General features: G+C 52.1%; 3 protein-coding genes across 3 annotated transcripts; 2 read left to right on the forward strand and 1 right to left on the reverse strand.

Annotated features, from left to right (window-relative positions):
* The first annotated feature begins 359 nt into the window (after nt 1-359).
* On the forward strand, nt 360-6063 carry TAF7L (TATA-box binding protein associated factor 7 like). Its single transcript, XM_008501702.2, has 11 exons — nt 360-718; nt 1440-1518; nt 1659-1792; nt 2181-2307; nt 2471-2529; nt 3544-3616; nt 3988-4104; nt 4302-4490; nt 4585-4697; nt 5010-5069; nt 5654-6063. The coding sequence occupies exons 1-11, from the start codon at nt 653-655 to the stop codon at nt 5696-5698; spliced, it is 1062 nt and encodes a 353-aa protein (XP_008499924.1). The 5' UTR covers nt 360-652; the 3' UTR covers nt 5699-6063.
* Nucleotides 6064-6569: 506 nt separating this feature from the next.
* On the forward strand, nt 6570-12199 carry AIPL1 (aryl hydrocarbon receptor interacting protein like 1). The gene is made up of 7 exons (XM_030449392.1): nt 6570-6665; nt 7278-7457; nt 7667-7855; nt 7934-8110; nt 8248-8389; nt 8815-9189; nt 12126-12199. Exons 1-7 carry the CDS (start codon nt 6570-6572, stop codon nt 12197-12199), a joined length of 1233 nt encoding a protein of 410 aa, XP_030305252.1.
* Nucleotides 10851-26189, reverse strand: DRP2 (dystrophin related protein 2). Its single transcript, XM_030448931.1, has 21 exons — nt 26118-26189; nt 25204-25360; nt 24209-24329; nt 23445-23713; nt 22811-22957; nt 22212-22290; nt 21337-21397; nt 20870-20931; nt 20533-20607; nt 19161-19362; nt 18886-18971; nt 18012-18169; nt 17706-17872; nt 17317-17428; nt 16798-16934; nt 16448-16513; nt 15615-15680; nt 15175-15318; nt 14260-14497; nt 13995-14115; nt 10851-13824 (listed from the first exon to the last, which is right to left on the reverse strand). Exons 1-21 carry the CDS (start codon nt 26162-26164, stop codon nt 13700-13702), a joined length of 2640 nt encoding a protein of 879 aa, XP_030304791.1. The 5' UTR covers nt 26165-26189; the 3' UTR covers nt 10851-13699.
* Nucleotides 26190-27841: the final 1652 nt, after the last annotated feature.

Raw genomic sequence — 27841 nt, forward strand, 5'->3', positions numbered from 1 at the left:
GTGCAGTGCTGGCCGGACTGAAGTGTCCGGGAATCGCGTCTCCCGCGGAGCAGCTGCAGGGAGAGCCGGTGGCTGTCTGCCCAGGAGGCAGAGGCGGCGGTGAGGGGCTGGAGCTGAGGGATGCTCAGGGGTGCTCTGCCCTCCCCCGTTCCCTGTGCTGCCCTCCCCGGCCCAGAGCCGCCGGTACCTGCCCAGGCGCAGCCACGGCGGCACAGCCGGAGCAGCCCCTTCTTGAGAACGAAGCTGCCGCCGATGAAGGCGCTGGAGGCCGGGGCCGAGCCCAGCCGAACCTCCCCACAGCTCCGCCATGACGGAGCCGCCGGACGCTGCTTCCTGTGCCGCTCCAATACCCTTCCCCCGGAGCCGGGCAGCATTCCCTGGAGCATCGGGCCTGACTTCCGCCGGGGCGGTGCTGGTGCTGGTTCTGGTGCTGGTGCTCCGGCATCGCGGTGTGGGGCTGGAGGCACCGCCAGCCCGCTGCCAGCGGTGCAGAGCCGGTCCCCGGTAGGGCCTCAGTCCCCCCGCCGCCGCCCCTCTGCGGGACGCCCGTGCCTGAGAGCTTGGGCCCGGCGCCTTGCACTGGGGTTAGCTCCGAGCAGCCTTCTTGGTAACGAGATCATTGTATCTTGTTATCCAAGCTGAAGGAGAAAGGATGAGTAAGAGCAAGGACGATGCCCCGCATGAGTTGGAGAGCCAGTTCGTTCTGCGGCTGCCGCCGGTAAGAGGCCCCGGGGTCTGGGACAGATCCAGTGGGCACCGTCGCGTTTCGCACGCAGCTCGGTCCAGTTCCCTTGGCTGGCAGAGGGATTAGCGAGGTGGATGAAGACAACTGGAAAACTGCGGATCCAGCAAGGGACATGGGAGCAGGCTGCATTATTTTCACCTTGGGTAGCACATTCCCACTCACTTGAACATTTTCCATGGTTGAAAGAGAGAGAGAGAGAGAGAGAGAGAGAGGCACTCCCATGGCACAGAGCTGGAGATCTGGAACAGTTTAGAGGATTAGCATGGAAGTTTCTGTAAGGGTTACTTTAGCAAGTGCTGGATCTTGAGTTGCTATGGGGCTCTACACACTTGATGCTGTTTGTTAGATCCTTAAAGTTGAGACTGTGTTCTGATGAGACCACAAGAGCTTGGCAAAGGGCATCTACAACCCACTGAGCTGTGTTGCTCTGTCAGGGTGTCTCTGTCAGGGGCTTCACACACCATCACAGCTGTGTTCATCTCAGGGGATGTGGAGGGCACTGAGCACAGCAGTCACCAGGTTATTGTGTGGTACTGGGAGGAGGGTGCAGTTTTCATTGCAGCTCTTGTGGGTTGTTTTTTTTCTTCATTTGGGTGGTAGGGGTGTTTAAAGTTGTGTGGGCTGGACAGCAGCCTTTTGTAATTATCAGAGGGAACAGACCCAGCCCTGATGTAAATCTGTCCAACCTTTCCAGGAATATGCCTCCACTGTCCAGCGGGCAGTACAGTCTGGGAACGTCAACTTGAAGGACAGGCTCACCATTGAGCTACATGGTGAGTGAGCAGGGTAGAGGCATATTAAACTTCTCTGACTGTACAACTCGCGTGTATATTCCTGTGAAATTTCTGCTGCCCAGGAAGGTGCTGGTCAGTTCAGCAGCACTGACCTGTCCCTGTCCCCTCTGCCTCCACAGCCGACGGGCGCCATGGGATTGTCCGTGTTGACCGGGTGCCACTGGCAGCCAAGCTGGTGGACCTGCCCTGCATCATTGAGAGCTTAAAAACCATTGATAAGAAAACCTTCTATAAGACAGCAGATATTTGCCAGGTAAGGGGGTGTCCTTGCCTGCTTCATTCCTTGCTCCCCTCTGAAAGAAACCCTGCGTAGACTTTGGCAATTGGACGTCCACCATCACGTGGCCAATTTCTGTTTTTCTCACAATATCAGCAGTTTAACTCCACTTTGGTTGGTGTTAAGAAATCCCAGTTCTGAAGCTTGAAATGTGATTGTCCTTGTAACAGTTTAACTGCTTACTGTGTTTAAAAATGAAGTGAGCTGGGTGTGAAACACCACGTTTCTTGCACCCCGTGTCCATGAATCCCATTGCCTCACAACATGCAGCAGGCAGTCACTGTTCATTTTGCAGAAAAGTTTTTTGCATCTTTTTTATTTTTGTGTTACCATAAGCAACCCTTTTGTTACGTGGGAATTCCAGATGCTTGTTTGCACTGTGGATGGTGATCTCTATCCACCTTTGGAAGAGCAAACTGTGAGCACTGACCCAAAGGCAAACAAGAAGAAGGATAAGGACAGAGAGAAGAAATTCATCTGGAACCATGGCAGTGAGTAGAGACTTTGCCAAATCCCTCTATCCCACCATCAGCTGTGCAAGGCTGCCATGTCCTGGCTCTGTTGCTGTTCCTGTTTTAGTTTTCTCTCTATTCCTCTGCCTTCTCCATTTTGGCACACAGCTCTGATGTTTCTGTGATGTTTCCTCTGTCACAGTCACTCTTCCCCTGAAAAATGTCCGGAAGAGACGATTCCGGAAGACAGCCAAGAAGAAGGTGAGTTGCTGCTTCCCACACAGATGCAATCATCAAGGTATAGGAAGGCAGAGCCATTAGAGGTGTCTGTTAGTCCAGAAAAATGTAATTTTTTAGCATTACTTCACGTGTTTCCTTACTGAAGATGAGGGTGAAGAAAGAATAGTACTTTAAACACTACTTTGGGTGCTTTCTTCATCTTTTCCAAGATACTCCTGAGGAGAAAATCTTCTGTAGAGAGAACTGCTCCTTTCTGTTTCTGCAGCTACCTTGCCATAACACATCTCTTCCTGCCTGTAGAGAAGAAAGGAAGACTAGCATGGAAATGAGGCTTCAACCATTCCTGCTTTCCCAGCTGGAATCTTGTCTCTGTGCATGGCTTGTTTGTATCCCCAACAAGCAACTCCACAAATAGAATAATTGTCATGTCAGCTGGGGGAGTGACAACAGATGGAGCTCAGAGGTTTTCTCTATGAATGTGCATGATCCAGGCAAGGTGTTGGGACAGTGCAGCACTGTGGGGCTGGACAGACTTGTTCTTCTCCACTCCACAGTTTCTGAGAACAAGATGGAGTGCTATTTTGCATGATATTTGGGAACCAAATTACTTAAGATATTTTTGTAGCCCATAAGAGATATTTTATGTCACTACATTAAGATTCCTGTCTAGTTTTAAAAGTGAAAAATGAAAACTTTTGAGTGAGGTGGGAAGGAACTGAGGTGAGAATTCACCAGGAAACAGCACCACAAGGACTTCCTACATAAACACAGAAAAATTCTTATTTCATAAGCTGTATAAATAGAAAAGTGAGAGTATACACCCACCAAGGAGCTCTGTACAAAAAAAATGTATTACTTTCTGGAGGTGCTTAAGTTACTTTTAGGGTGAGCATGGGCAAAGGCTGAACAGAAAATATGAGAGGAAAGACTTGAAATTGGGCTCACCCAAAGGTGGAAGATTGGAGTTGAGCAGCAAGAGCAGTCTGCACGGGGCATTTAACTGTCTCTCTGTTCTCTTTACCCTCTCTGGCCCAGTATATTGAGTCTCCTGATGTGGAAAAAGAGGTAAAACGACTCCTGAGCACAGATGCTGAAGCTGTGAGTGTCCGTATCCTTTTAGGAGGAAAAAAAAGGTCAAGTAGGAAACAAGGAAACAAGACATTGTGTGTGACCTGGGGCTTGTAGAAAGGAAAGACAAGTTCAGCACTGCATGCACGTGAATGCCCAGGAGATAAACACACAAGAAGAAATGAAGTTTTGGAGCTTTATCTTTGCAAAGTGTAGTGTTGTACTAAGCAGGAAGTTAGCAGCAGAGGAGAAGTCATCAATAAGGTATTTGGGATGGTTCATTCTGGATATTCATAGCTGCTAGGCCAGACTTGGGGAGGGGGCAGTGATCTGTGGTTGTTTGCCTTCTTATGTTGTACTGCACCTTTCTTGCTCTTCTTTTTCCCTTGACTTGTCTGTTCCTGCTGTGAGGCTGGGAAGTCATCGCAGAAGATGAAACAAAAGAAGTAGACAACCATGGTTCACTCACCAGCCTGGACATCTCCTCTCCAGGGATGTCAGGACATAAGCAAGGCCATGGCTCCTCAGGTGCAGTGGAGAAGGCTGTTTTCTTTCTAGTCACAAAGTAATCAGTTGGGCCCATTCTCTTTGGGGAAAGCCTTAATGAAAGTGAGGGAAAGAGGGTGCTGAGACAGGAACCCTGTACTTATGTGATCTCTGAGAGGCAAAGGGTGCTGGGAGGTCATCAGCTATGTTTTAACTCTTCCCTTTTTGCACCTCTCTAGAACATGATGAACTGCGGGAGATATTTAATGACATCAGCAGCAGCAGTGAAGATGAAGATGAGAGGGATCATCATGATGATGAAGACCTGAACATCATGGACACAGAGGAGGACTTGGAGAGGCAGCTGCAAGAGAAGCTGAATGAGTCTGACAGACAGCAACAGGAGAATGAGGGGTCCAACCAGATAGGTGAGGGGGTGGCAGCAGAATCACTGGGGTGCCAGGCAGGCTGCACTGCCCAGCTCTGCTGATGCTCTGGGTTTGGCCTCACTCTCCCTTACAGTCATGGGGATCCAGAAACAGATTGACAACCTGAAAAATAAACTCCAGGAGACCCAGGACAGGAGGAAGCGCCAGGAAGATCTCATCATGAAGGTGGAGAACCTAGCCCTCAAGGTGAGATCTGTGCTGGGGTCTCGTCTTCTGCTTAGGACTTTCTAATGATCAGCAGACTGATTCAGCTGCATCCCTGGAAAAGACAGGAGCCTTTGCCTGCTGGGTTAAAAATAATTGTGGGGTGACCATACACTCTCCAACACTTCCCCGTGGAGGCAAAGCAATCCATGAAACTGCAGGAGATAAGGGGGCTGGTTATCAGTGCAGCTTGGGGCTTGTTGCATCATTTGGCATTTGGTGCTGGCATGTGCCAGCATCTATTCAGCTGAGAAAATACTGGTTAAGTGTTGTCTGACACGTTTGTCCCTGCAGACCCGGCTCCAGGCTGTGCTAGATGAGTTCAAGCAGCAGGAAGAACGAGAGAAGCAGCAGGTGAGTAGACTTCCCACAGTGGGATGGGAAGCACAACACAGTTCTAGGCTTGGCCTGTGATCATTTCCTGAATCTTGTACCACACCAGCTGTTCCAGGTCAGCTGTGGCTGTACCTCATCTGTACTTGCACAGAGCTTCCCAAGGCACAAGGAGGTAGAGGAAATGGGGTCAATTGCAGCCTTCCTTCTGAAGGAGCAGTTAGCCAAAACATGTCTGGTCAGCATTCCAAGACTGCTGAGATTGCTGCCAGAGGTAAAATATGACACAGAAACCCACCAGCACCCATGTAAAAGTAAGCAGTAGCTGTAGCTCTAGTGCCTTGGCACAACTTCTACCTGGACAGCTCTGCTGAGTTTCAACCAAGGCAGAAGATGCCCTCTCCTATTGGTTCCTCTTGTACGCCTGCACTTGTGGGCAGGGCTGAGTTCTGCCCCAGGGGTGCCCAGGCACAGCTCCCTGCAGTGTACAGGCAAAGCAGCCACTGGTGTAGGTACAAGACCCACAGAATCACGGAAGTACTTAGGCTGGAGCTGCCAAGAGCCCCAGCCATGCCTTACTGTAATACCTCCCTCTTCCTCCCCAGATGACATCTCTGCAGGAGCAGCTGGAGTCCCTTATGGATAAGTGAAGAGTGGGCCTGCATCTTTGTACTTGCCAGCAGACCTGGAAGAGTTGTTCATCTGCCACGCTCCAGTCTTTGCTCTGGTCACACCTTTCTGCTGCCAGAGGCTCCTTGTCCAGAGCTGCTCTCACATACATTGTGCTGAGCTTGGCTGGTGAAAATAAGCAATTGGACTATGTCTGTGAGAGCAGCCAAAATACTGGATTTACTGTAAATATTCAGCACCATTGTCCCAGAGGGGTTTGGTTCTCCTGGGACAGAGCAGTGCAGCTTAGTCTTGGACTTGATGGGTTGTGGCCTGGTAGGAACTTGTGTTTGAGGAATGTTTTTTGTCTGCAAACCAGACTCAATAAAGTAGTTCCCAGCCTGGATCTGTTCCTCAGTAGTCTCCAAAGCACAGGTTAGCACTGCATCTTGCCATCTTGTACCTCACAACACACAGAGTTCCTGGCTGCTGCTCCCACCAGCACTGCTGGGCTCCTTGGCTGAAATCTTCCTTGTGTGGCTGAATCAGACACTGCCTGAAAGGGACCCTGTGAGCTGTCACTCTTCAGGACGAATGAGGCCTTCCTTATCAGGGAGTTTCCCTAATGCCTCACAGACTAGGCAGGCAAATCCCAGATTAACCTGGCAGGGTGGGAAGGGGATTAGAAAGCCAGTTTGAGAGCACAGGTCCTTCAGCGCAGGCGTACCATGGCATGACACCCTTCTTAAGGCTGGGGGTGGTGAGAAGGCTTCCAACCTCTGCCCCAGCAGAGGAAGCAGAAGGTCAGGGGCAGCAGTGGGACAGGACATGTGTCCAGATAGTCAAGAAAGGGAACTGTACTGAGGAAACACTGCACCTGTGACCTCCCCCTGGGGATCAGTGGGAGCAGCCATGGAGGAAACCTACCTGCTGAACGTGGAAGGGGTCAAAAAGAAGATTCTGCATGGAGGCCAAGGGGAACTGCCAAAGTTGCAGGATGGGAGCAAGGTAAATCATTTTGGTTGTTACCCCGAAGTCCTAGGAGAGGAGGGTGGGTCCAGCATTGCGTTCCTTGCTTGGTACAGTTAGATTCCCTAATCACAAGATGAACTCCAGGTCTGTGGTACAGGGAGATCCCACGTCCAGGAGATCCCTCACAAGGGGCATACAGGAAGGGCTGGTTTGGTCACATTGCCCTCACAGTGACAGTTGACACTGCCTTCACCTTGCCCTGGTGCTCATACCCACCTCCTCCCTCTGGCCATGAGGGGTTGCTGGAAATCAGCTTTTCCTAATGTGTTAAACAGGAGTGAGGGTGCCACTGGGGAGCTCTTGGGGGTTTCTGAGATTCCCCCCGCAGTGTGGGTTCCACCAGGTCCTGGTGCATGCTGTGGGAAGGGTTGATCCAAAGAGAGCAGAAAGATGTGGCTCTAATGGGCTCTAAGACTCCACCATTGGCTTGGTAAGATGCTGGTAGGAGGCACAACCTCCTGCTGTGGATGGAGATGTCAGTGCCCACAATCCTGGCTGTGTGGTGGAGGGCTGCAGGGCTGGTGAGGGGATGGAGTTCTCTCGCGGCAGTGCCAGCCTCAGCTCAACTCTGAGCTTTCTCTGTGGCAGATCACCTTCCACTTCCAGACACTGAAGGATGATTTTGAGAGGACAGTGATCGATGACAGCCGGGAAGCTGGCATGCCCATGGAAATCATTGTGGGCAAGATGTTCAAGCTGGAGATCTGGGAGACACTGCTCAGCTCCATGAGAATCGGGGAGGTTGCTGAGTTCTGGTGCGATGCCATTGTGAGTGAGAAGCTCATGGGTGCCCACTTCCCTCCTTCCTGCGGCACCAGGGAACGGGACCGTGCACCCCCAGAGATGCTCCAGCCTCACCTGGTGCATGCACGTGGGTCACAGGTGTCACGTAGCCATGGCACCAGGGCAGCTGCCCCAGAGAAGAGGGGTGCAGACTGGGCCCACATGGCTCAATAGTGTGCTCCCCCTCCTTGCAGCACACGGGAATGTATGCCCTGGTCTCCAGAGGCATGCGGAGGATCGCAGAAGGCCGGGACCCACTGGAAGGGCAGAAGCATCGCTGTGGTATGGGCAACATGTTTGACTACCACAGCACAGGCTATGATGACCTGGATGAGCTGCAGCGGACGCCACAGCCTCTCATCTTCATCATGGAGTTGTTCCGGGTAAGGTGGATGGGTGGGGGTGGCTGCCAGGACTGGCATGGCAAGGGCAGACAGCTCAGTTCCTGCTGCCTTGTGCAGGTGGAGGAACCATCAGCATACAAACGTGATACCTGGGCCATGAGCAAGGAGGAGAAGCTGGCAGCAGTGCCTGTGCTGCACAGCGAGGGCAACCGCCTCGTCCTCCGCAAGGAGTTTAGGCAAGCAGCAGCAAAGTACCAGGAAGCTGTGATATGCCTGAGGAACCTCCAGGTCAAGGTGAGTAGGATCCAGCCATGTCCTGTCATCCCTGCCTAGGCTTCCTCAGCTGTTTCCTCAGTTTCCCTCGTGGGCCCTGCTTGCCCAGGAGGGGCCAACCACAACCTTAAACCACCCCCGGTGGCTGTCTGGGGCAGGAGAAGCCATGGGAGGATGGCTGGCTGAAGCTGGAGAACCTGATCACACCTCTGGTGCTCAACTACTGCCAGTGCCAGCTGGAACTGGGAGAGTACTACGAGGTGCTAGAGCACACAACGGAGCTCCTCCAGAAACACAATGGTACCCCTGCCCTGCATTCCACCTCTCCCACTGTTCCCACAGCCCCCAGGGACTCAGTCCTCTGGATCCCCCATCCATGCATTCCTCCCACATTCCTCCACCTTGGATGGTACCTAGGTCATCTGGATCCCCGTGTCCACTGTAGAGCCTGTATCCAATGATGTTATCCCATATCATTCAGATCCCCCTGCTTACCCTAACCTTGGCCCATGATGATCCCTGCACCCCATGTCCCCTGGTACCCATAGTGCATGGCCCAGGCCCCTGTATAGGATAGTGCCCTTACCTACAGGTGTGTTCAACCCCTATTCCCCCATCCATGGTAGTACCTGTGTTCTGTGTCCCCTGGGTTTCCTGGGTCTCCAGCTTCTGTGTCTGGTGGCCCTGAGCTGCAGGACCCCCCTGGGGGCTCTCCTCTCCCACAGACAATGCCAAAGCCTATTTCAAGCGGGCGAAGGCCCACGCTGCTGTCTGGAACGAGCGGGAGGCACGGGAGGATTTCCTGCGAGTGGCTCACCTCGACCCCTCCATGGCAGCTGCTGTGAAGAAGGAGCTGAAGCAGCTGGGGGAGAGGATGAGGAAGAAGCACGTGGAGGATCGGAAGCGCTACCAGAGGCTCTTCCAGGCTCCCCAGGGGCCGCGTGTCAGTGAGGAGCAGGAGAGTGGGGAGGTTGGTGAGAGGGCAATGCTGCAGGAAGGGGTACCCCAGGGTGAGACTGGGTCCCCAGAGAACCCTGGGCAAGGGGAGCAGGATGAAGGGAACAAGGAACAACAACTGGAGGCTGAGCAAGCAGAACAAGGTACCCCCGGGGCTGGGCATGGAGAGGCAGCACCAGGAGGAGAAGCAGCCCAGGGGCAGCCTGCAGGGACAAATGTGGAAGTGAGGGATGAGACGGGACTGGGGAAAGAAGGAAACTTGGGCACGTGTGAGGCAGAGCCAGAGAGCTGGGGAGGAGAGAGGGGGGCAAAGGAAGAAGCTGAGAAAGAGGAGGAGGAAGATGAGAGGAGAAAGGACGAGAAGCAAGAAGAGGAGAAGGTGGAGGAGGAAGAAAAAGAGAAGAGGAAGGAGGAGAAGGTAGTGGATGAGAAAGTTGAAGAGAATGAAGAGGAGGAGAGCCCAGAATCAGAGCTGGAAAAGCTGGCTGTAGGACAACGTAGGGCAGCAGAGGAGACAGAATCAGCAGGGCAGGGGCAGGGGCTGGAGCTGGAACCCAGCACAGGGAGCGTGGTCAGGGTTGAGCCAGGAAGAGCCCCACCACCTGGGGTACCCAATGAGGGGCTGGGAACAGCCAAAGGACCCCCGGAGCTGGAGGACAAAACACCCAGAAAAGTGATGGAAGAGGGGAGCCATGGGGAGCAGTGGGCAGGCAGAGGCCAAGGACATGCTGGGGAAGGCAACACCACCCCAGACAGCTTCACCCCTGGGACAGTGCTCCAGGCTGGGCACTCAGGGGCAGGCAAGGAGGTGGGAGGAGAAGCAGAAGTATCCCACTGTCCCTTAGCAGCAAGGGAAGGGGATGATGCACTCCAAGGCAGTGCAGTGAGAACAGAGGGCTTGGGGCCATGACCCTGGGGCTAGCCCTGAGCAGGAAGGCTGCCAGACCACTGATGAGGTGGCACAGCACAGGCAGTGGGGCTGCTATACCCTTAGAATGATCTTCAGGGCCAGGTTCTGGCCCTGCAGTGGCACAGCAACCATGCTGTCCTCACCCTGCTGCTGCTGCCTCACTGGTGCAGCACATGGTGCCTGCCTGCTCTGGCTGATCCTTTCCAGCATCTTTGATGGCCACCACTGAGCATTGCTGGCTAAGAAATAAAAATTCTTTCCTGGGATTATGTGCTGGTTTTGTTCCTGGACATGACTGGCTTTCCCTGATGATCACAGCCTGCACCTCCTGACCTGCTCTGAAGAGGGGATGGAACATTTTGCTCTACCCTTAAGAGGGTGCATTTCACTTCGTTTAAGCTCTGGACTCTCTCCTGTGTGAGAACTGTCCCTGTACTTCCCTGCAGTAGCACCATGTTGGGCCTTTGCCCAGCACTGCCAGCTCTCCCAGACCCAACAGGGCTCCAGTGAGAAAGCACAGAGGGAGAGGAGTGCCTGCCCAGCATCCCATTGCTGCCTGTATCCTTCCTGGGGCTGAAGGGTTTCCTATACCAGAAGGTCCCAGGGGAGGGACTGTCCCCACACACACAGTCTGTCCCAGTCCTCAATCTGCCATATAGTCCTGAGCAGACCTTGCTGGAAGCGGACAAGAGAAGAGGTTAGAAAATGGACCAGTGTCTGGACAGCCCGGGGCTCTGGTCACAACTTCTGCTTTGTCTTGCATGGTATGGACAGCCAGGGTGGCACAGTGACATCAGTGTCCCAGCAGCTGTGGGTGCAGTGCCAGGGTGGCACAGTGCTGGGAGCTGCCCTGACTCATCTGAGGTGTGCAGATAGAAGAGGCCAGAGCACCAATCCAAGTCTCAGTATAAATTTATTCTTTCCAGATGATGCAAAGCAGTGAGGGCAGCAGCACCACAGTACATGGATAGCAGAGCATTAGGTAGCTTGCTCTCCCTCCCTGCCACATCCCAGCTCACAGCATGTTCACCCTGCACCTGACAGCCTGAGCAACCAACCTGGCACCCAGGCTGGCAGCTCTGCCTTCATCTGCTGCCTTTTCCTTATTCCAGCTCCCCCCCCCCCGGCTTGGTACACTTGAACTCAGGCCAAAACCTTACTCCTCCCCTCTCTATAATTCCCTGGAATTACAGGGGGAGACAGCTGGGTCCCATAGGCTGGCATACAGTCCCCTCACCATGGTCAAACAAGCAGCCTGACACAGTTTACAGCTAACACAAATGCCACCACTACTGCACCTGTGCTGGTCATCCAGTCATGAGAGGGGACAGCAAGGTCAGCAACCCACACTGCTTCCAGCAGATTGCAGCACAAGACCCCAAACACCTGGCTGTAAGGTGTCTAACCCCAGAATGGGCACTGCTTCACACCCTTGCCAGCACACGAAAGCCAACCACCCACACAGAGTCCTATGGCCCCACACACTGATTTGGTCCCAAAAAAGATCATCCTGTGCCAGCCAGCAACAACAGACCCTGTCCTTGCAGCAAGCCCTGTTTTGGGCAGGAAGCTTCACATCCATGCAGTCCTTCCTGCACCTGTCCTTAGGGCTCAGGCACCTCAGTCCACTGCAGTCTGTGACCCCAGAGTACCGGGACCACCTCAGCATCTGCTCTGGGCACACCACAGCACCTGACTCTACCTCTTTCTCGACATAACACACCATTGAGACATCCTGCCTGAGGGAGTGGTTGGGACCAGAAGCCACCATCACTGAGCTACCCTGCCAGCTTCCAGGACAGCCTCCTCCAGTGCCCAGCAGGACATGCCTCCTTCCAACAAGTGCCTCCAACCACTCAGCCCAGCTCAAACTGGGGGACAGCAGTAAGGCAGCTGCTCCTTGGGTGTGGAAAGGAGGTGCCCTGCCTCTGCAGCTGCCTGCTGGCACCACTGCCCTCCTGCATCACAGCAGCGTCCCCAAGGCTAGAGCTGTGGCTGCAGAAAAGAATTCCTGGAGCAACATGGGGCTCACCTGAGACTCTCCAGGGATGGAGCCAGGTCTGGAGAGAACAGGCTCTCTGTGCCACAGCTAAGGCACAGCTCCCCAGGAAAGCAGGCAGGACAGGGCATCTGCTGCCAGTCTGCTCCTCTGCTGAGCTCTCCTCGCAGCAGCCCTGCTCAAGGCAGCACCAGAAATGAGGAAGGTGCTGATCCACACCGGAGCAGATGTTGGATTGGATTGAAAGTGAAAGGCAGCTGCCCTTACAGTATTATAATTTAATGGAGTGAGTCCATGAGAGTATTTATGTACATAATATATATATATGCAAATTAGATAAGGCTCTGTTATGAAGACACTCTCAAGATGAGGCTGCTAGCTGGACTGAAGCTCTAACGTGGACTCATCTCTACCCAAAAAAACTTGCAGACTCTTCCCACCAGATGATGTCTGTCTGGCTGTGGAGCACAGGGTGGCGAGAGAGTGTTCAGTTTGTAAGGTTGGCAGCTGGATGCTGTTAGAAAAAGTTCTTTTAAAAAAGTGGCTCTATAAGTGTTTTTGTGCCCATAAACTTGGAGGCCCCTGGGCACAACTGGAGAGGAAGGGGATGCTGAGCTCTGGATCCCCTAAGGGCTGCAGTCAAAGGCAGCAGGCCAGGAGTGCCAGGGCAGACAGGCAGCTCCCATGGCTTCACTTCTTCCTTCTGATCCTTTCCACCCAGGCTGGGATACTGTGTCTGAGTGACCAAGCCAGCATCCTGGTTAGGCCAAAGTCTTGATCCCACCTGATCTATGTTCCCCTGAGATCTTCGAGAGCTTGCACACATCCTGCACAACAAACTTGGAGGGAGTCTGTGCAAGGTCTGCCACAGCACAGGGAGCATGGCAGGAATGCTCCTGCCAAGGGGAGGGAAAGCAGCCAGCTTAGAAAAAGCCTCTGGCTCACAGGAAGTGTTAGATAAGGGAGGTCATACCTGAAAGAGAAATGGAGGTCAGAAAAAGAGGACCTGGAGCCACCTGGTTAGAACAAGGCTGCTGCAGAGCTAGGAGGATCCTGCTCAGGGATTGCAGAGAGTGGGAGAGGGTATGCATGGGCCTCTGCCCGCTTGGGGAAGATCTCCCCAACTTGGTGTTAGTGCTGGCAACAAGCAATATCTCCTACAGACACACATGGGCAGCCTAGGTGTGGGACTGTGCACTGCTCCAGTGCTGGAGCACAGAGGGACAGCAGAAGCTCCACCAAACCCAGCTGGGCAAGTGGAGCACCATCTCTGCACACATCCCATGGTCCTCATACCAGCTGGGAATAGCCATCCATGAACAGCTTGCACCATTTCTCTCATCTTGCTAGGTAACTGAGGCCTCAACCTTCCCTGGAGAAGGGTCTGGGCAGGGATGATGTGAGAAAGCAGCTCAAGGTGATCGTTGCAAACCTGATGCTGCCAGGTTTGTCCATCTTCAGAGCAGGGAGCCCTGCAGGGTGCAGCATCCCAACCAAACAGGGCAGGAAGCTGCCCAGGAGCACATCTGGGGGAATCTGGTTGATCTGAAGTCTTGGCAGCTCTGATCACCTCTCCTTGCAGGTGTCAAACATTCTCCTCATCCTCTCTGTGCCCAGCAGAGTCCCAGCAGTGCCACAGAAGCACAGCTCTTGGTTGTGCAAGGGCATGGTTGTGGATCAGCCATTGTAGGGAAGCTAGGACCAGGTGAAGCTGGGATTGGGGCGGGGGTCCATGGGGAAAACTTCATCTGAGAGCCAGAGAGGAAGATTTCATTCGAGTACCTTGAGAGTTGGGAAAGGCGCTCCGCAGCTTCTCCATGATGTCTTCCAGACACATGCTAACTTCCTGGGTTTTGGCTTCCACCTTGTCTGCAGTGGGAAAGAGGACAGGAGGGATGGTGGGGTGATGGTGGTCAGAAGGCTCTCTGGGCATTTGCCTCAGTCACTAACATCTTCACAGGATGGCAGGGCACAGGCAGCTGCCTGCAGCATTAAACCAAGAGAGTGGGATCAAGAGCTCAGCCCAACCCCATCCTCACCTGCATCTTTGGTGTCAGGGATGTTGTAACCTTTCTCCTTTGCCTGGCTGCCTTCAGACTGATGTGGAGAGGAAGCCAAGGAAGAGGCTGCTGAACCATTGCTATCTGACTGTGGTGGAGGCTACAGAGAGAAGGCGCAGTTGTTGTTATTTTCTATCCTTGTCCTCCCCTGCTCCTGAGCCTCCCTTTTTACCACCACCCCAGCTTTGTTATGGCAAAGCCCATTCCAAGGATGGGCTTCCCTGGATCCTCACTCTGAGCCTACCTGCAGCAGCAGCTCCCTCAGCCGGTGCAGCTGGGACTCCAGCTGCTTGTTATGATCTTCCAGGATCTGCATCCGTGTCTCCAGACGGCTCTTGTGCTGCCGGAGGATTCGTGCTTCTGCCAGGAGCTCATCATTACATGGGTCTTGCACTGACTCAGGGGAGTCTGTAGCCAGCACTGGAGACTCTACTGCCTCATCATGCTGCCACTTCAAACGTCTCAGCTCTCCCTGGAGTATCCTGCAAGACAGGTCAGCATCACTACTCTCCTTTCAGAAGGCTTCTGGGAATTCTCTATCTGTGCACTGAGGGTGGCCCATGGCTCAGACACAAAATAGTCCTGGAGGCTTTGCCATATGTGAAACCTGAGGACCACCACACTCCTGGACTTTGTCCCTGCATCATAGGGTGGTCTGCCCTAGAGTGGGCAGCTCTAGCCCACTCGAGCAATTGATGCAAGTGGTTTACTCAAGCAGACACTGAACTGCTTCCTAAGAGGCTGAGAACAAGGGCAGGAAAAGCATCACCTCCTTCTGAGACAAGCTAACCTGTCCAGAACCTCAACTCGTGTGGTCCAGAGCAGCATCACCACTGTTTGCAGGGTGTCTTGGGACAAGAGACAGCAATGCCCTGGGCCCACTTCAACAAGTTTAGGGTTTAGGAGTGAAACTGGTTTTGGGGATGGGAGCAGGAACATTTTGGGTTACAGTCTTCTCCCTTTGTTGAAGAATACACCCTCACCAAGGGCTGAAGGTTTTAGGGCTCAGCTTAGACACCCTCAAAACCAGCCCATTCAGTTTCTCTGATCTCTACCTCCAGTAGCTATACCCTGGCTCCACTCCAAGCTCCAACAGCTTTCTCCAGTTCCTTCCTCTTTAGGCTATCAACCTTATTTTCAGAATAGTCCATGGCCCTACCTATTTTCATCCTCTAAGTGGGCCAGAATTCGCTCCAGTTCTCCTTTATCTTCTATGTTGAGGCTTCCTGGAATGTACTGGCTGTCTCCAGGCTCTCTGTCAGTGATGGGGCTGGAATGACGCAGCAGATATTGGTCCTCATCCCTGTTGCAGCAGGTGGAGAAACACCTTCATGAGGAACATCAGTCTCACAGGATCTGTGTGCTCTTGGGGAAGGACAGACTGGACGGAGGTGGTTCAGATGGGAACTTGTCCTAGCTGATCCAGGCCTAGAGCTCAGAAGTAGCTCAGCACCCCTGGATAGCTGGGGTTGTGCATGAGCCTCAGACTCAAAGTAGCTGGGAAAGAAAGCATTTCTGTGCCCTGGCTAGGCAGGGATGGAGTCACAGAAGTCTTGAATCAGATGGAGGAAAGGAGAGGGAAAAGGAGACAGAACTCACAGGCTATCATCAGGGGACAGGCTGTCACTGAAGAAGGAACAGTTCTGGCTTTCCATCTCTGCAAGCCTGGAGGAACGAGATACAAATTGAGATTTGATCATAGAGCCCCTGAATGTCTGGTCAGTGCAGCTTACTTACAGCAAGACCCTTTCTAGCATGGTCTCCTAGTTGGCCTGCACCAGTCTCTTGACAGTTTTGCCTTTTTAGAAAACAAGAGACATTCCTGCTCTGGGGTGACAGCCTGTAGAATAAAAGGCTGCTGCCATGCAGCTGTCTCAGTCTCCTCTCACATAAGCAAAGGGATGGAAGCCTACCAGCTGCTGCCTGTGGCCTGAGCTGCAGGCTCCTTGTGCTTCTTGGGTCCTAACTCTGCCTGGACCCATGGTAAGGGCAGAGGCATTACAAACCACAAAGCAGCAATGGGAAGCATGCAAGCATCACTGGTGAACACACAGGTACAGCAAGACATTGAAGGATCTGCCTGGTGAATATCCAAGGGGCAGGTCATACTGGGAAGAGCAGGAGAGTACATGGAAGCTACTTCATCACTAGGATATCTTTTATCAAATGCACAGTGTCTGCTGCCACTTTTGTGTGGCATCAGCCCTGTTCCAGGCAGGAGCAAAGTGGTGCAGGGAGGTTTTTCTGTCCCTGCAGATGCCTCTTCCGAACAACACTGCAGTCTCAGCCTCTCCCTGCCAGGCAGCATGCTAGGAAGTGTGGAAGGGGCTGCAAGCAGCAGGAATTATCCGTGCATCTGACCTAAAGCCCCTCCACAACCATCAGAGTAATTTTCCATGCCCTAGTGTGACAGCAGTGCCCAGTGGTGATACCTGCTGGCAAAGTGCTCGATCCGGGAGTGGGTGTCAGCATGTGGTAACATCGGGGAGGAGGCTGGTCTGGAAGAGATTCACACTGGTCAGCAAGGCTTGGCAGTCCTCGCTCAAAGCTAGGGCTTGTAGAGGCTGCCCTGGTCTCACCTGGGCTAAGAAGAGCCAGGGACAGGCTGTAGAGGAAGACTGAAATCTCTGCTCCTCCAAGAACTAGTTGCTGTATCACCCCCAGAGTAAGTGCCCCTTCCAGCCCTCCCACGGGAGCCCCATCTTGCTCCTGAGATGCTGCTTCCATCTGTGGAGCCCATGTGCCAGGCAGGATCGAAGGAGGGGGGTGTCAGACAACTCACGTCTCAGAGAAGTCAGCTTCAAGTATGGACTGGACAGGCAGGTAACCTCTCTGTGGGTGCTTGCTGAAATACTGCTTGGACCGAAACTTGTTCTTCAGTGTTGTGGCAAAGTCTCTCATGTTCTCACTAGATGTGGTCTGCAGAGACACAAACTTTATCAAGATGCTGCTTAATGAAAAGTGGGGGGCCACAGATCAGCATCTGCAGGAAATAAGTCCCTTCAGGCTGGGCACAAACTCCATGAAGGAAGAGGCAGGCATAACTGAGGAAGCAAGGAGGGCCCATAGCAGTTGTGCCATCCTATCACAGGGCCTGGCACAAGCCAAGCAGGAATCAGTCCACTGCCATGCATCCCACTCATGAGCCCCATAGGAGCGGGGACACAAGTGACCTACAGCATGTGGAGGGGAACAAAAATATAAAAAGGATCCACTTCTGGGGCTGCACCAGCCTAAACTTCACAAGGCTGTTGCTGTCAGCTCTGAGACAAAACCCTCCCAGCCCAAGCCAGATCCATACTGGGGTGTAGTATTCCATGATGGGGTAGTGCAGCTTGTTGCCCTTGCTGGCTCGTCCCGTAAGGAAGCAAGTCTGGCAGATATCCACATTGAACTGCTTCAGGCTCCGATACCTGGAGAAATCAAGATGCCACAAGGAGGCAGTGAAAGTCAGCAAAAATACATCATTTTGGACACTTTGAAGAGCTCAGCAAAAGACAGAGACAGCCTCTCACACTCCACTGTACCCACAATGCTGATGGCCAAAGTCCCCAGAAAAACACCCTTCTTCCTGTCTGCTGGCCCCTGGTTTGACCTGCCTGTAGCTATTCCTGAAGCCCCAAAAGCACAGAGCAAATCCAGCTCCCTCCCCAAGGACACCATGCACTTCCCTTAGGAACCAACCCCTACCTGAAGCCCTTGATGGGGCACTGCCGGCAGACTGAGCACTTGGTCTGGTGCTTCACCTGCTCAGACATGGTCACCCGGTGCAGCACGGCCAGCCACACCATGGACTGTGGCTCCAGATTGGCCCACTCCAGGAACTGGGACACCTCGATGGCAGGCTTCCCATTGCTCTAGGGAGGGGAGAGGAAGGGGCTGCTCAGAGCTGGGACACAAGTGTGATGGAGTGCAAGCTCTTTGCCACCCCTGGGAGCCTCTCCTTGGTATGGGTGCCACAGGGGGGAGGGCATGGGCCATGGGCACACTACTCACAAAGCGGAAGCAGCTGCGGATGCTGGGCTCCACGTTGCTGCCCCCAAATGCTGCCACCTCCCCCAGCTGGCGTGGGACCTGGATGGCCTCATGGAGCAGGATGCCAAGGTGCCGCTGGTCACAGAGTCCACCAGCATTAGCCACTTGGCTGAAGAGATCTGCTGGTGGGACAGACACAGATTCATTAGAGACATGGGTGATGCTTCAACACACAGGGCAGGATGCATGCATGGGGTAGCAGTGTCTGGGGACCAGGGACCCCACCACCTGTCTTCAGCAGGGACTTCTAATAGGAGCTGTGATTGAATAACATTTACCAGTATCCTTCCTGCCCTCAATAACCAGGAGCTTGGAGTCTTCTTGGAACAGAGGTTTTCAACATCACTTCTTTAACAGCCATAGCTGTTAAATGAGTCTATGAATCTATGAATCTGCTCAATCCCTGTATTTAACCCTTTGGTGCTTCCTATGCTAACTCCTCTGCACTAACCATGCTACAGAATACTATGGTTAAAACACAGGGAAGAAAGGGTATTCCTTGTCTGAACCCTCCTTCCCAGGTATGCACTCTCGGGCTTTTTTCCTCTGGGAAGTACTGGGTATTTGTTGCCTGTTTGCCTTCTCTGCACTTTTTTTATCATGCCATTCAAGCAAAATCACTGCGGCATCAGTCAGTCTGGAAAAAATGTCTCCTAATTTAGGTGGCATGTGCCAGGGGAGGGAGAGGTGGTGGTGCAAGCAGATTAGTCAGTGCAGGAGAATTGTTTCTCTGCTCTTTCTGGGCAAAGATAGACTAAGCAAGGAAACAGAAGCACTCCTGCATTCCCCAGGTTACTCCAAACCAAAACCTACGGGAGGGACACAGAGGACTCACACTGAAACTTCTCCTTGACCTCTGTCCCACACAGACATGCAATGCCCGTCTTGAAGGAGAGAGCCCTCATCTTCCCGCTGCGGCCACTGCAAGGTGAGATATTGCACATGTTTGCAACAGGATTTTTTACACAGGGGAGGTCAAGCCCATGCAAGGAGCCCCCCTTGCTGATAGCCGGGGCCATTGGGTAGCACTGCCAGCTGGGAGAGCATCACAGAAGTTTCCTTTCAAGAGTGGCAGCCCTCGAGGTCAGGAGGAGGCCAAGGGACAAATACCTATCAAAGACATTCAGCAGCCAGTTGAGGCTCATGTCCACACAGAGTGGCACATTCACCAGGATGCCTCGCTCCTCCTCCAGCCTCTCGTAGAGAGTGGTCAGGCAGTGGATGACCTCCACCACATCCATCGCCTTGTTGCTGGGCTGCAGGTCATGCTCGTTGAAGATTTCCAAGGCTGTAGCCAGGCTCACCATGTCCACTGCACAGAAAGCACAGGCAGAGGGATCAGACACAGAGAAAAGTGGGAGAGGTGAGAAGGGAGACTCAGCCTTGCACTGTCCTGGGGCAGTCTCAGCCTCACTGCACCGGGGAAGATGCTGGCAAAATGGGTAGAGATCCCAGAGTTGCTCTCCCATCCATAAAAACCTCCTAAAATACTTCTCCACCTATTGTCAATTAGAGCTACAACACTGTGACTTTCCTTCCCTGTTTCTGTGACCAGCCATGGGCATGAGAATGCTGCCCATGAAAGGTTCTGTGCAGAGCCTCAGATGCCCAGGGCTGGCTCTACATATGAGATGTCCCTGTGGGACTATCATGGGAAGGTGAGATAGCACAGAGCCACACAGACCTTACAAGCAGCTGCAGAGGTGGAGTAGTCTTATCTCCAGTTCTGACCAACAGCAGCTGCTAAGGCATGAGCCTCAAACAGGGCTAAGACAGCATGAGCTACTCTGGCTGTGCTGTTTTCAATCTTCCATGGCTGCAGGTTGTATGTGCAACTGTGTTTAAAAGCCAACAATCTTTCTTTCCTGAAAGTCTTTCAATTTCCAAGACCATTATTGTTCTCAGTGCTGGGGGGATCATATGCCATTTCCACACTGTAACTTCACTCTGTGGATCTCCTGTCAAAGCTGCTGACAGTTGCACTAGAGACCCCCAATTCTCATGCCATACAGTATTGCTCCTGCTCACCTCTGCATCCACAGTGCCCGTGGCTACAAATGGCTTTGCCATGTCCCACACTCCTTCCTACATGGCCACTCACTCCACTAAACCTGTCTGCACGGGGAAGGCTGGCTTGGCAAACTCCTTGTTCTTGGAATCATAGAATCATCAAGGTTGGAACAGACCTCTAACATCACTGAGTCCCACCATCCCACTCTGCTCTACAGCCACTCCTCCCCAAGCCTGTACTGCTGCTAACACTTAGCCTTGAGGCCACTCCACCCTAAGCCTGCAAAGAAAGGCACTAACACAGATATCTTGCCAGTGGATTTGCTGAGCTTTCCAGGCACATGTTCCTAGCACTTCCTGCCTCAGCTACCTGTACCTTGGAGATGCCTTCGATGTCCTTATAAAAATTTGTGTTAGTTTAATGCCTTTATCAAGGGAGATCAAGCAGGAGGAAAATACTTGCTAAACTCACATCGCAGGGCTTTCTGCACCCGTCGTAGTTTCATAGCAGTTCGATATGCTGAGAACTTGATGTTATTCAAATCAGCTGCAATAACACAGGAAAAGAAGGAAAAAAACCACAGCTCAATATCCTCATGTCCAGGTCAGGAAGCAACAGTTGCCATTGCCAGACACCAGCCCCACCAGCAGAATCAGAGTGTGTGGGGATGTGGCATGGGGTTGAATGACATTGTTTTGGGGGGCTCTCTGCCACAGAAGGGAGCAGGTGGGCTGGCAAGATTGCACATAGCACCCCATGCTACAAAAAGCTGGATGCTGCTTGAATAGTTTTGTTGCAGCCTCCTTACCCAGCGTCTGATACAATTCTGTCATCTTTGGGTGGTCCCAGCATGTTGTCTGAGCCTGGTGGCTGGAAGGAAAATAAAAGGAAATCAAGAGTCAAGCTGGGAATTAAGCAGCTGACAAAAGAAATTTTTAAAAAGCACCTGGTCAGCCCTTGTAGCAGCCTGCAGACACTGGGGCTGCTACACCCCAGAAAGCACACACCAGACACAGCAGCATGGAGGATGCCCACAGGACGACGCTTCCACTTCCAATCAAAGCTCCCTCCCTCCCTTCCAGCCAGCACTCCCCCAGCATCTGGGGCATTTCAGCAGGCAGGGAAAACCTGTCTCTGCCAGGTTGAGGCTGACATGCTTCACTGGGGTTTGTGCTCAGACAAGTTCATTCACTGCTCCCTGCTCTTAATTGGTCCCCAATTCCTGCTCTCACTGGGCCAGAGAAGACCAAGGGCTGTTGTTGGGAGAACACTCACTTGATGTAGTAGGGCACTTTGTTGGGGGATATGGCTCGCTCCCAGGGAACCTGGACAGAGGCTGCAAGGAGAGATACAGATGTCAGATCAACACTCCTTTAAGGCTGATTCTGTTCCTGATGTGAGCCCAGCAGGAACCCACACACAGAACTACATATTATGGCCAGGCTTGGGTACCCACAACATCTGCTGTTCCCATTATTCATCCTCTGTGTGTCAGCTGCAGTATCTCATAAAGATGAGGCTGCATCCCCTACCACTTGCCTGGCATGCTGTGTTTGTTATCTAGAGACAAAAGGCCTTTTATGACCTTCAGCTATTTTCCCTTGTCACAGGCAGCTTAACAATTCCAGCAACAGGAAAAGTTCAGTTCTTTCAGACAGAGGGACATGGTTTGCAGACAAACACAGGGCAGCAAACCCCACTGATATTTTGAGACTCTGCAGGGCTCATCATTTCTGAGGACAGCCATGAATGAAAACCTCCTTAATGTGCACATTTTTCACCTCTGAATGACTAACACGGGATATGGGGGATTGCCTTTTTCTGCCATCTGTTGTCTTGTTCACCCAGTCTCTGAGGCTGCCAATGTCCCAGCATCACCTATAAGCTGCTGCTGCATCATAGCTCTGCAGTCTGAAGGGGTACCCCAGTCACATCCCAACACGGGTCCCACAAAGTCTGGGAACACAACACTAACTTTGGAAGATGCCTCCTGCTCTGCTTCCTGTGCACCAGGCACTGGCCTGGCCTTTTTCTATCTGTCTGCATTGACTCTGGGCTCAGCAACAGGACTCTGCACCCCACTGTCCTGTGCCACAGCCCATCCTAAGCCAGACAGTGTCAAGCCAGGAAGACCCAGGAGACTCACGTACAGGACAGAAAGTGCTGGGAGCCTGGTCCAAAGTCCCGGTGGGCATCTTGGAGCTGCTTCAGGCGTTCATTTATGGAGGCCTGAAGAATGGGATGGAAGAATTCAATGGCAGCCCATCAGGTATTACAGACTGCAGGTTTGTGGATGGACTCAGACATGCCCCAGCACACAGGTCCTCTTCTTTCTTTGCCTGCTTTCTATTTTGAATTCTCCAGCCCACTCATCTCTCTACACCTCCTCCCACAGGCTGAGGCAGCACACATATCTAGGTCATTTGTATCCATATTTTCACAGACATCAACAAAAACACAGCTGGTTGGTACTGATCCCTTCCCCCCCATCAGGTCCTGATTCTCCTCAGACAGCACCCTTTGTTCCTCCCATTGCCTTTTCCTGCTCAAGATCTCTACAGATTTACCAGCCATTTTCCTTACACTGAGCTGATGTTCTCTTCCTCCAGTTACAGCTATACAATGCCTGCTGTGCCAAGCCTTACTTTATTATCCTGAAAGCTTATCAGTGAGAGCTGTTCCTAGCATTCTCCTGCCTGTGGGTTTTTTTGGGGTTTTTTTGCAGTGCTTCATTCTGACTCCTTCCCACCTGAAGCTGCTTCCAGCGTGTATTGATCTGCTCCAGAGTACGGGAGTTCTCCATGGACAGGTGGACATCTGAGATGGCAAGCTGGTGTGCAAGATCATTGGCTGCTTTCACCCCATCCTTCATGGGAGAGAGCTCCTCTTTGAACAGCTGAAAGGTAGGGGAAGAAGGAAAAGAAACAGGTGAGCAGTCAGGACTTGTATCCTATTCCTCTGCTACAAGCTAAGGTGGGCTTGAGGCTGGCAAGATGACACTGATGATTAACACTCCCATGGAGTACCTTGGTGGGGAAAAAAACCCAAAACAAACCAGCTAGACCACTCAGATCTCCTGAGGAGTAGGACGTGGGTGATGTCTCATCTATGCTGAGCCACTAGACCCGTGTAAAATCTAGGTCATGATAAGGTGCTCAGCACAGCCAATTGCTTAGGACACTGCAGGACAAATTCACCCTCACAGAGCTAGGGGACTGTCAGTGAGAAGCTGGCAAGTAATAAGTAATAGATATAATAAGTAATAAGCCAAGTAATAAGGCTGCATTAGACTGAGCAGTCAGGAGGAGCAGCACTGCCCTCCAGTAAGCTGCATCTCATCACCTCTGGGACTAAGGCTGGAGCCTTCTCAGAGGCAGAAATACCTTGGTTGACTGGATATGCTCTAGCAAGGAGTCAATGAAGAGGTCCCCGATGGGTTCCCAAGTTTCACACACACTTTCAGCCTGGTCCAGGGCCATGCTAATCTCCTCCATGGCCCTTTTAAGCTCTAGCAGCTGCTCCAGTGTCCGTTCAATGTGACGGTGCTGGTCCACGCACCGTGCCGTGAGCTTCTCCCACAGCTCGCTGGCCACGTTTGCCTGTTTCCAGACAAAGCGGCTGATGTTTTGGATCCTCTGCCGTGGTGAGACATCTGTGAAGGCCAAGCAGAAAGGAAAGCAAAAATGAGAGCCCAGCACAGAGAATGGTGGGCAAAAGACAGAGGGAGGGCAGGGAAAGGGAGATGAAAAAACGTAGGGAAAACTGGAATGATGGAGGGAAAACACATCATATCAGTATCTATTTCTGCACTGGCTCCTGTAGGTATCCAGCCTTTCCAAAGGCCTCTCTCTGCTCTTTCTCCTCATAGGCAGAAGCCCTGCTGCCCTTTAAAATCCTACACATCTGGTACTGTCTCACAAGATGCAACCCATCATGGGCTGCTCCAGAGGTCTCTGCCCTCACCCAGGACAGAAGCACCACTCTTTGCTGGACTTAACTTTTGTCAAAGGACTGGAAACTTTCTGGTGCATGGCAGTGCATGAACGTGCTACTTTGTGCCACACCAACCCCCTCCACTCCATCATCTCCAGCCCAGAAGGAGCTGTAATGTAATATGGGAGAACAAAAAAGGGGGAACTCCACAGACCTTTGCTTTCTGAAGTTGGTTCTTCTAATTCCTCAAATGGATGCTGGGAAAGGAAAGCCTGTGCTGACTCCAGGACAGAGTAAATATATGGTCCCCTAGATTTCACTTCTTCCATGAAAGCCTGGAGAGCAGAACATGGACATAAGGCAGCAACCTGAGTTGGAGAATTTTGCCCCTGCTGCCTCCTTGACAAAGGCTGCAGTGATTTTTTTTTTCACTCCAGGGTCCTCACTGGAGACACAGAGAGAAGTTAACAGAAATATTTTTGCAGTTCAGGGAAGCAAAGGATCACTTGCAAGAAACTGGCTCCTGCAACTTTGCCAGAAGGGGGGGGCAGAACAGTGAGCCCAGAAGGGTGTGTTGAGCTAGAGCTGTGTGAGAGGAACTGCTCTATTGATCAGGCTTTCACAAGCACTGCTTGGAGATGCTCTTCACTCATGCAGTGAGAACATGAGTGAGGAGCTGTTCAGAAACAGGTCCAGCTGCTGGAGGAGCAAGGAGGGGAGCAGCAGGATGCCCCACAGCAGCACATCTGGCTGGGCAGACCTCAGAGGCAGGATGATTTAGAACTGTCCTCTCCTCCCCTCCAACTGCACACCCCCCCCCCACTAGTGCTGTCTGCTCAGGCCTTAGAATCCCAAAAGCAGAGGCCAGTGAGAGGCAATTCCCTCTGTCACAGAGGCAGGACATAATGAGGAAACTAGAGAGAAATGATGGGGGCCACTGTCACTTAGAGCACCTGCACATGACTTGGGGCTGTAATGCAGATTTAGAGTCTAAAATTGGATGGTGTCTGTCACATGCCATGGGTGTTTGCTACAGGACTGGTGCTCTGCCTTTCCAAGGTAAGCAGAGATGGACATGGGCAAGGACCAGTGCCAGCCATAGGCTGTAGGCATGGGCAAGTGACACAAGGTAGTGGTCCCAGGCAGGGTTATCCATCTGTGGATCTTATTAGCAGTGAAAGATGGGGGGGGAGGCACTAGGGAATGTACCATGTGTGTCTCCTTCTCCTGCTGCACCAGGACGACATCACCCCGCAGAGGCAGCTGTGCTGAGAGCTCCTCATCCTTCTGCCCCAGCCAGTCTATGATCTCCTCAAGAGGCACCTGAAGCTTCCCACTGTGGTCGGAAAAAGCCTCAAGCCGAGCCCTGGGAGGACAGCAATGACACCAAGAAAGACAAGAGAGAAGCAGGTTCTGTAGAGATGGGAGACAGCACTGCAGCTGGGGTAGTGACCCCTGGGCACCCAGGGGACCCCACCAGTGAGTGGCAGCATGCCACATGGACAGGTTGTGCATGAACTGGCAGGGGAGGTTAAGCACACAGGCACTGCTAAGAGGAAATTCTATTCATCACTCTGGAGCAGAGGACAGAGTGACTCCACAACTGGGACCAGCACAGGGGGTTTGGCTCAGGATTTACATGGTTGGGCAGCTTCCAGGCCTTGCATTAAGACAGGAGACGATTAACACGCCCCAGTTGAGCTGTCATGCTGACTGTGGAGCTGCAGCCTCTGATGTTCCAGAAGGCATGTTGCTCCCACATGGTGGAGAGGGTTCCCAGAGAAAGGACAAACTCAGAGGAAGTGTCGCCAAAGTGATGGGGGAAAAAGAGAGAAGTCACAGAGAAAGCAGCAGCAGAAGGCATAGAAAGAAGCAGGGAGTAAGCAGCAGTAAAGAAGAGGAGGGAGAGAAGGATGGGGTGGGTGGGAATGGAGGTGATGCTTTTGTGTAGGGAGAAAGACTCATGGGTCTGTGGTCAAAAGTGGAAACCAAACCAAGGTCACTGTAAATTAATGTGGCTCATCAAGTGAACAACTTTAAAAAACCTCCTGACAAACACATGCAACAGGCAAGGTTGGAAGACCAGGACAGCCCTGAAGCTTGCTCCAGGGAGGGGTTCTTACCGAAGGCTATGGGATTTCTTTTTTATCTCATTCCAGCAAAGGTTCATCTCCAGAGAGGCCTGGGACCCAGCAGCACTGCTTGGAGCCTGGAGGGTTACACACGAAGGTTCTGCAACGTGCTGAAAGACTTCAACCTGGACAGAAAAAGAACACTGCATCCAGAGATAACTACCTGGCACTTGCTTAGGGACAATTAACTCTGTTCCCTATGCCCTGACCCTGCCTGGCTTTTAAACTTACAAAGGGACAACCTTTTTCCTGGAGAGGTCTGTTAGCAGCTCCAGCAGAGTTCATGGCTGTGGTTGGAGGAAGGATGCAGTGGCAGCTCCACCAACACCAAGAGCAAAGCTTGGAGGATGGACTGAACATTGGCTGTTCTGTAGGGTCTCTGTGCTTCTCAGTTATCCAGGAACTAACTTACCTCACTGCTAGGGATAAGAGCTGGCCCTTGTGTGTCACAGCTCCTGCAGAGGTAACAGAAAATTCTTTCCATGCCATACAGGGCTGCTGTGCTTTGAAAAAAGGTAAGCATTGAAAGTCTTGTTGTTCGTAGGGACCAAGGGAACCTGCCAACCTCCTTTTTGCCACCTGCTCCTCTACAGATGGACAAGGATATTTTCTGCTGGCATAACAAATTTGAGATGCTGCTTCTCTACACATCTTCCAAGACAAGCAGTGGAGGGAAGGATGCTCTGAGAGGCCATAGAGCAGATAATAGCAAATCTTAACCCAACCACATGAAGAAAGCACACTCTGCCACTCAACATTGAAAGCTGGGTGCTGATCCCTGGAGTGTATCATCAATGAACAAGAAATTCTCCCTTAAGTCTTCAGCACTGTATCTTGCTTATGATGGCAGCAAAGACATCACATTTGCTGAAAATGGCAATACACAGCAGCAGGAATAGAAGTATTTCACACAGGACTCAGTGAGATTTCCCCACCAAATGTCATAGTTTGTTGTGCACAATATTCAGACATGTTCCATTTCCACAGCAAGATATTGATGTGCTTTGTTGAGGAAATAAGAGCATTTCAATCAAATGCTAATATCTAATGATACCAGAGGTAATTTGTGATAATTATCCCCAGGTGATTAATCAACCATAGTTAACTGGATTAGCACTTTCTAAACAGCATATACAACAGGCAACCCCTTTGCCAGAGAAGGGCAGCTCCTCCAAGGGGAATGTGCAGGTACCTGTCACTTGTGTGTCCAAGGTCTCCCTGAATGGGCCCTTCAGGGCACAGACCCACTCAAGACAAGGAGAAAAAACAGGCAGGAGGAAACCACCAGACAAGGAATTTGGCCACCCAGCTAAAATGATACCCCCTCCATGGTAGTTCTCAGAGAGAATTCAAAGGATCACTTCATGTAAAAAACATATAACACCAGACTGTTCTCTACCTCCTCACTCTACCACTCTAGAAGAATCAAAGAAATAGAGCAAATCATCACTATAACAGAGCTCACAGGAATCTTGGGGCCACAAATAAACCACTCAAGCTAAAGCTGCTGCTTTGACATATTAAAATCAATACTCTGCATGTGCACATCCTCATGACACTTGCAGTAGGTTAGCCCACAGCACTGCTGGGGAACACTCCACCCCTCCACTCTATACCAGGGGATACCAAAGGAGGGGAGCAGCTCTACCTGGGTACAAGTGCAACTGCAGGACACATCAACAGGCAACACGGTCCTCCCAGCCTTGTTTAAAAAG

The sequence above is a fragment of the Calypte anna genome, chromosome 4, assembly GCF_003957555.1.
Source record: "Calypte anna isolate BGI_N300 chromosome 4, bCalAnn1_v1.p, whole genome shotgun sequence".
In the NCBI taxonomy this organism is placed as follows: domain Eukaryota; kingdom Metazoa; phylum Chordata; class Aves; order Apodiformes; family Trochilidae; genus Calypte; species Calypte anna.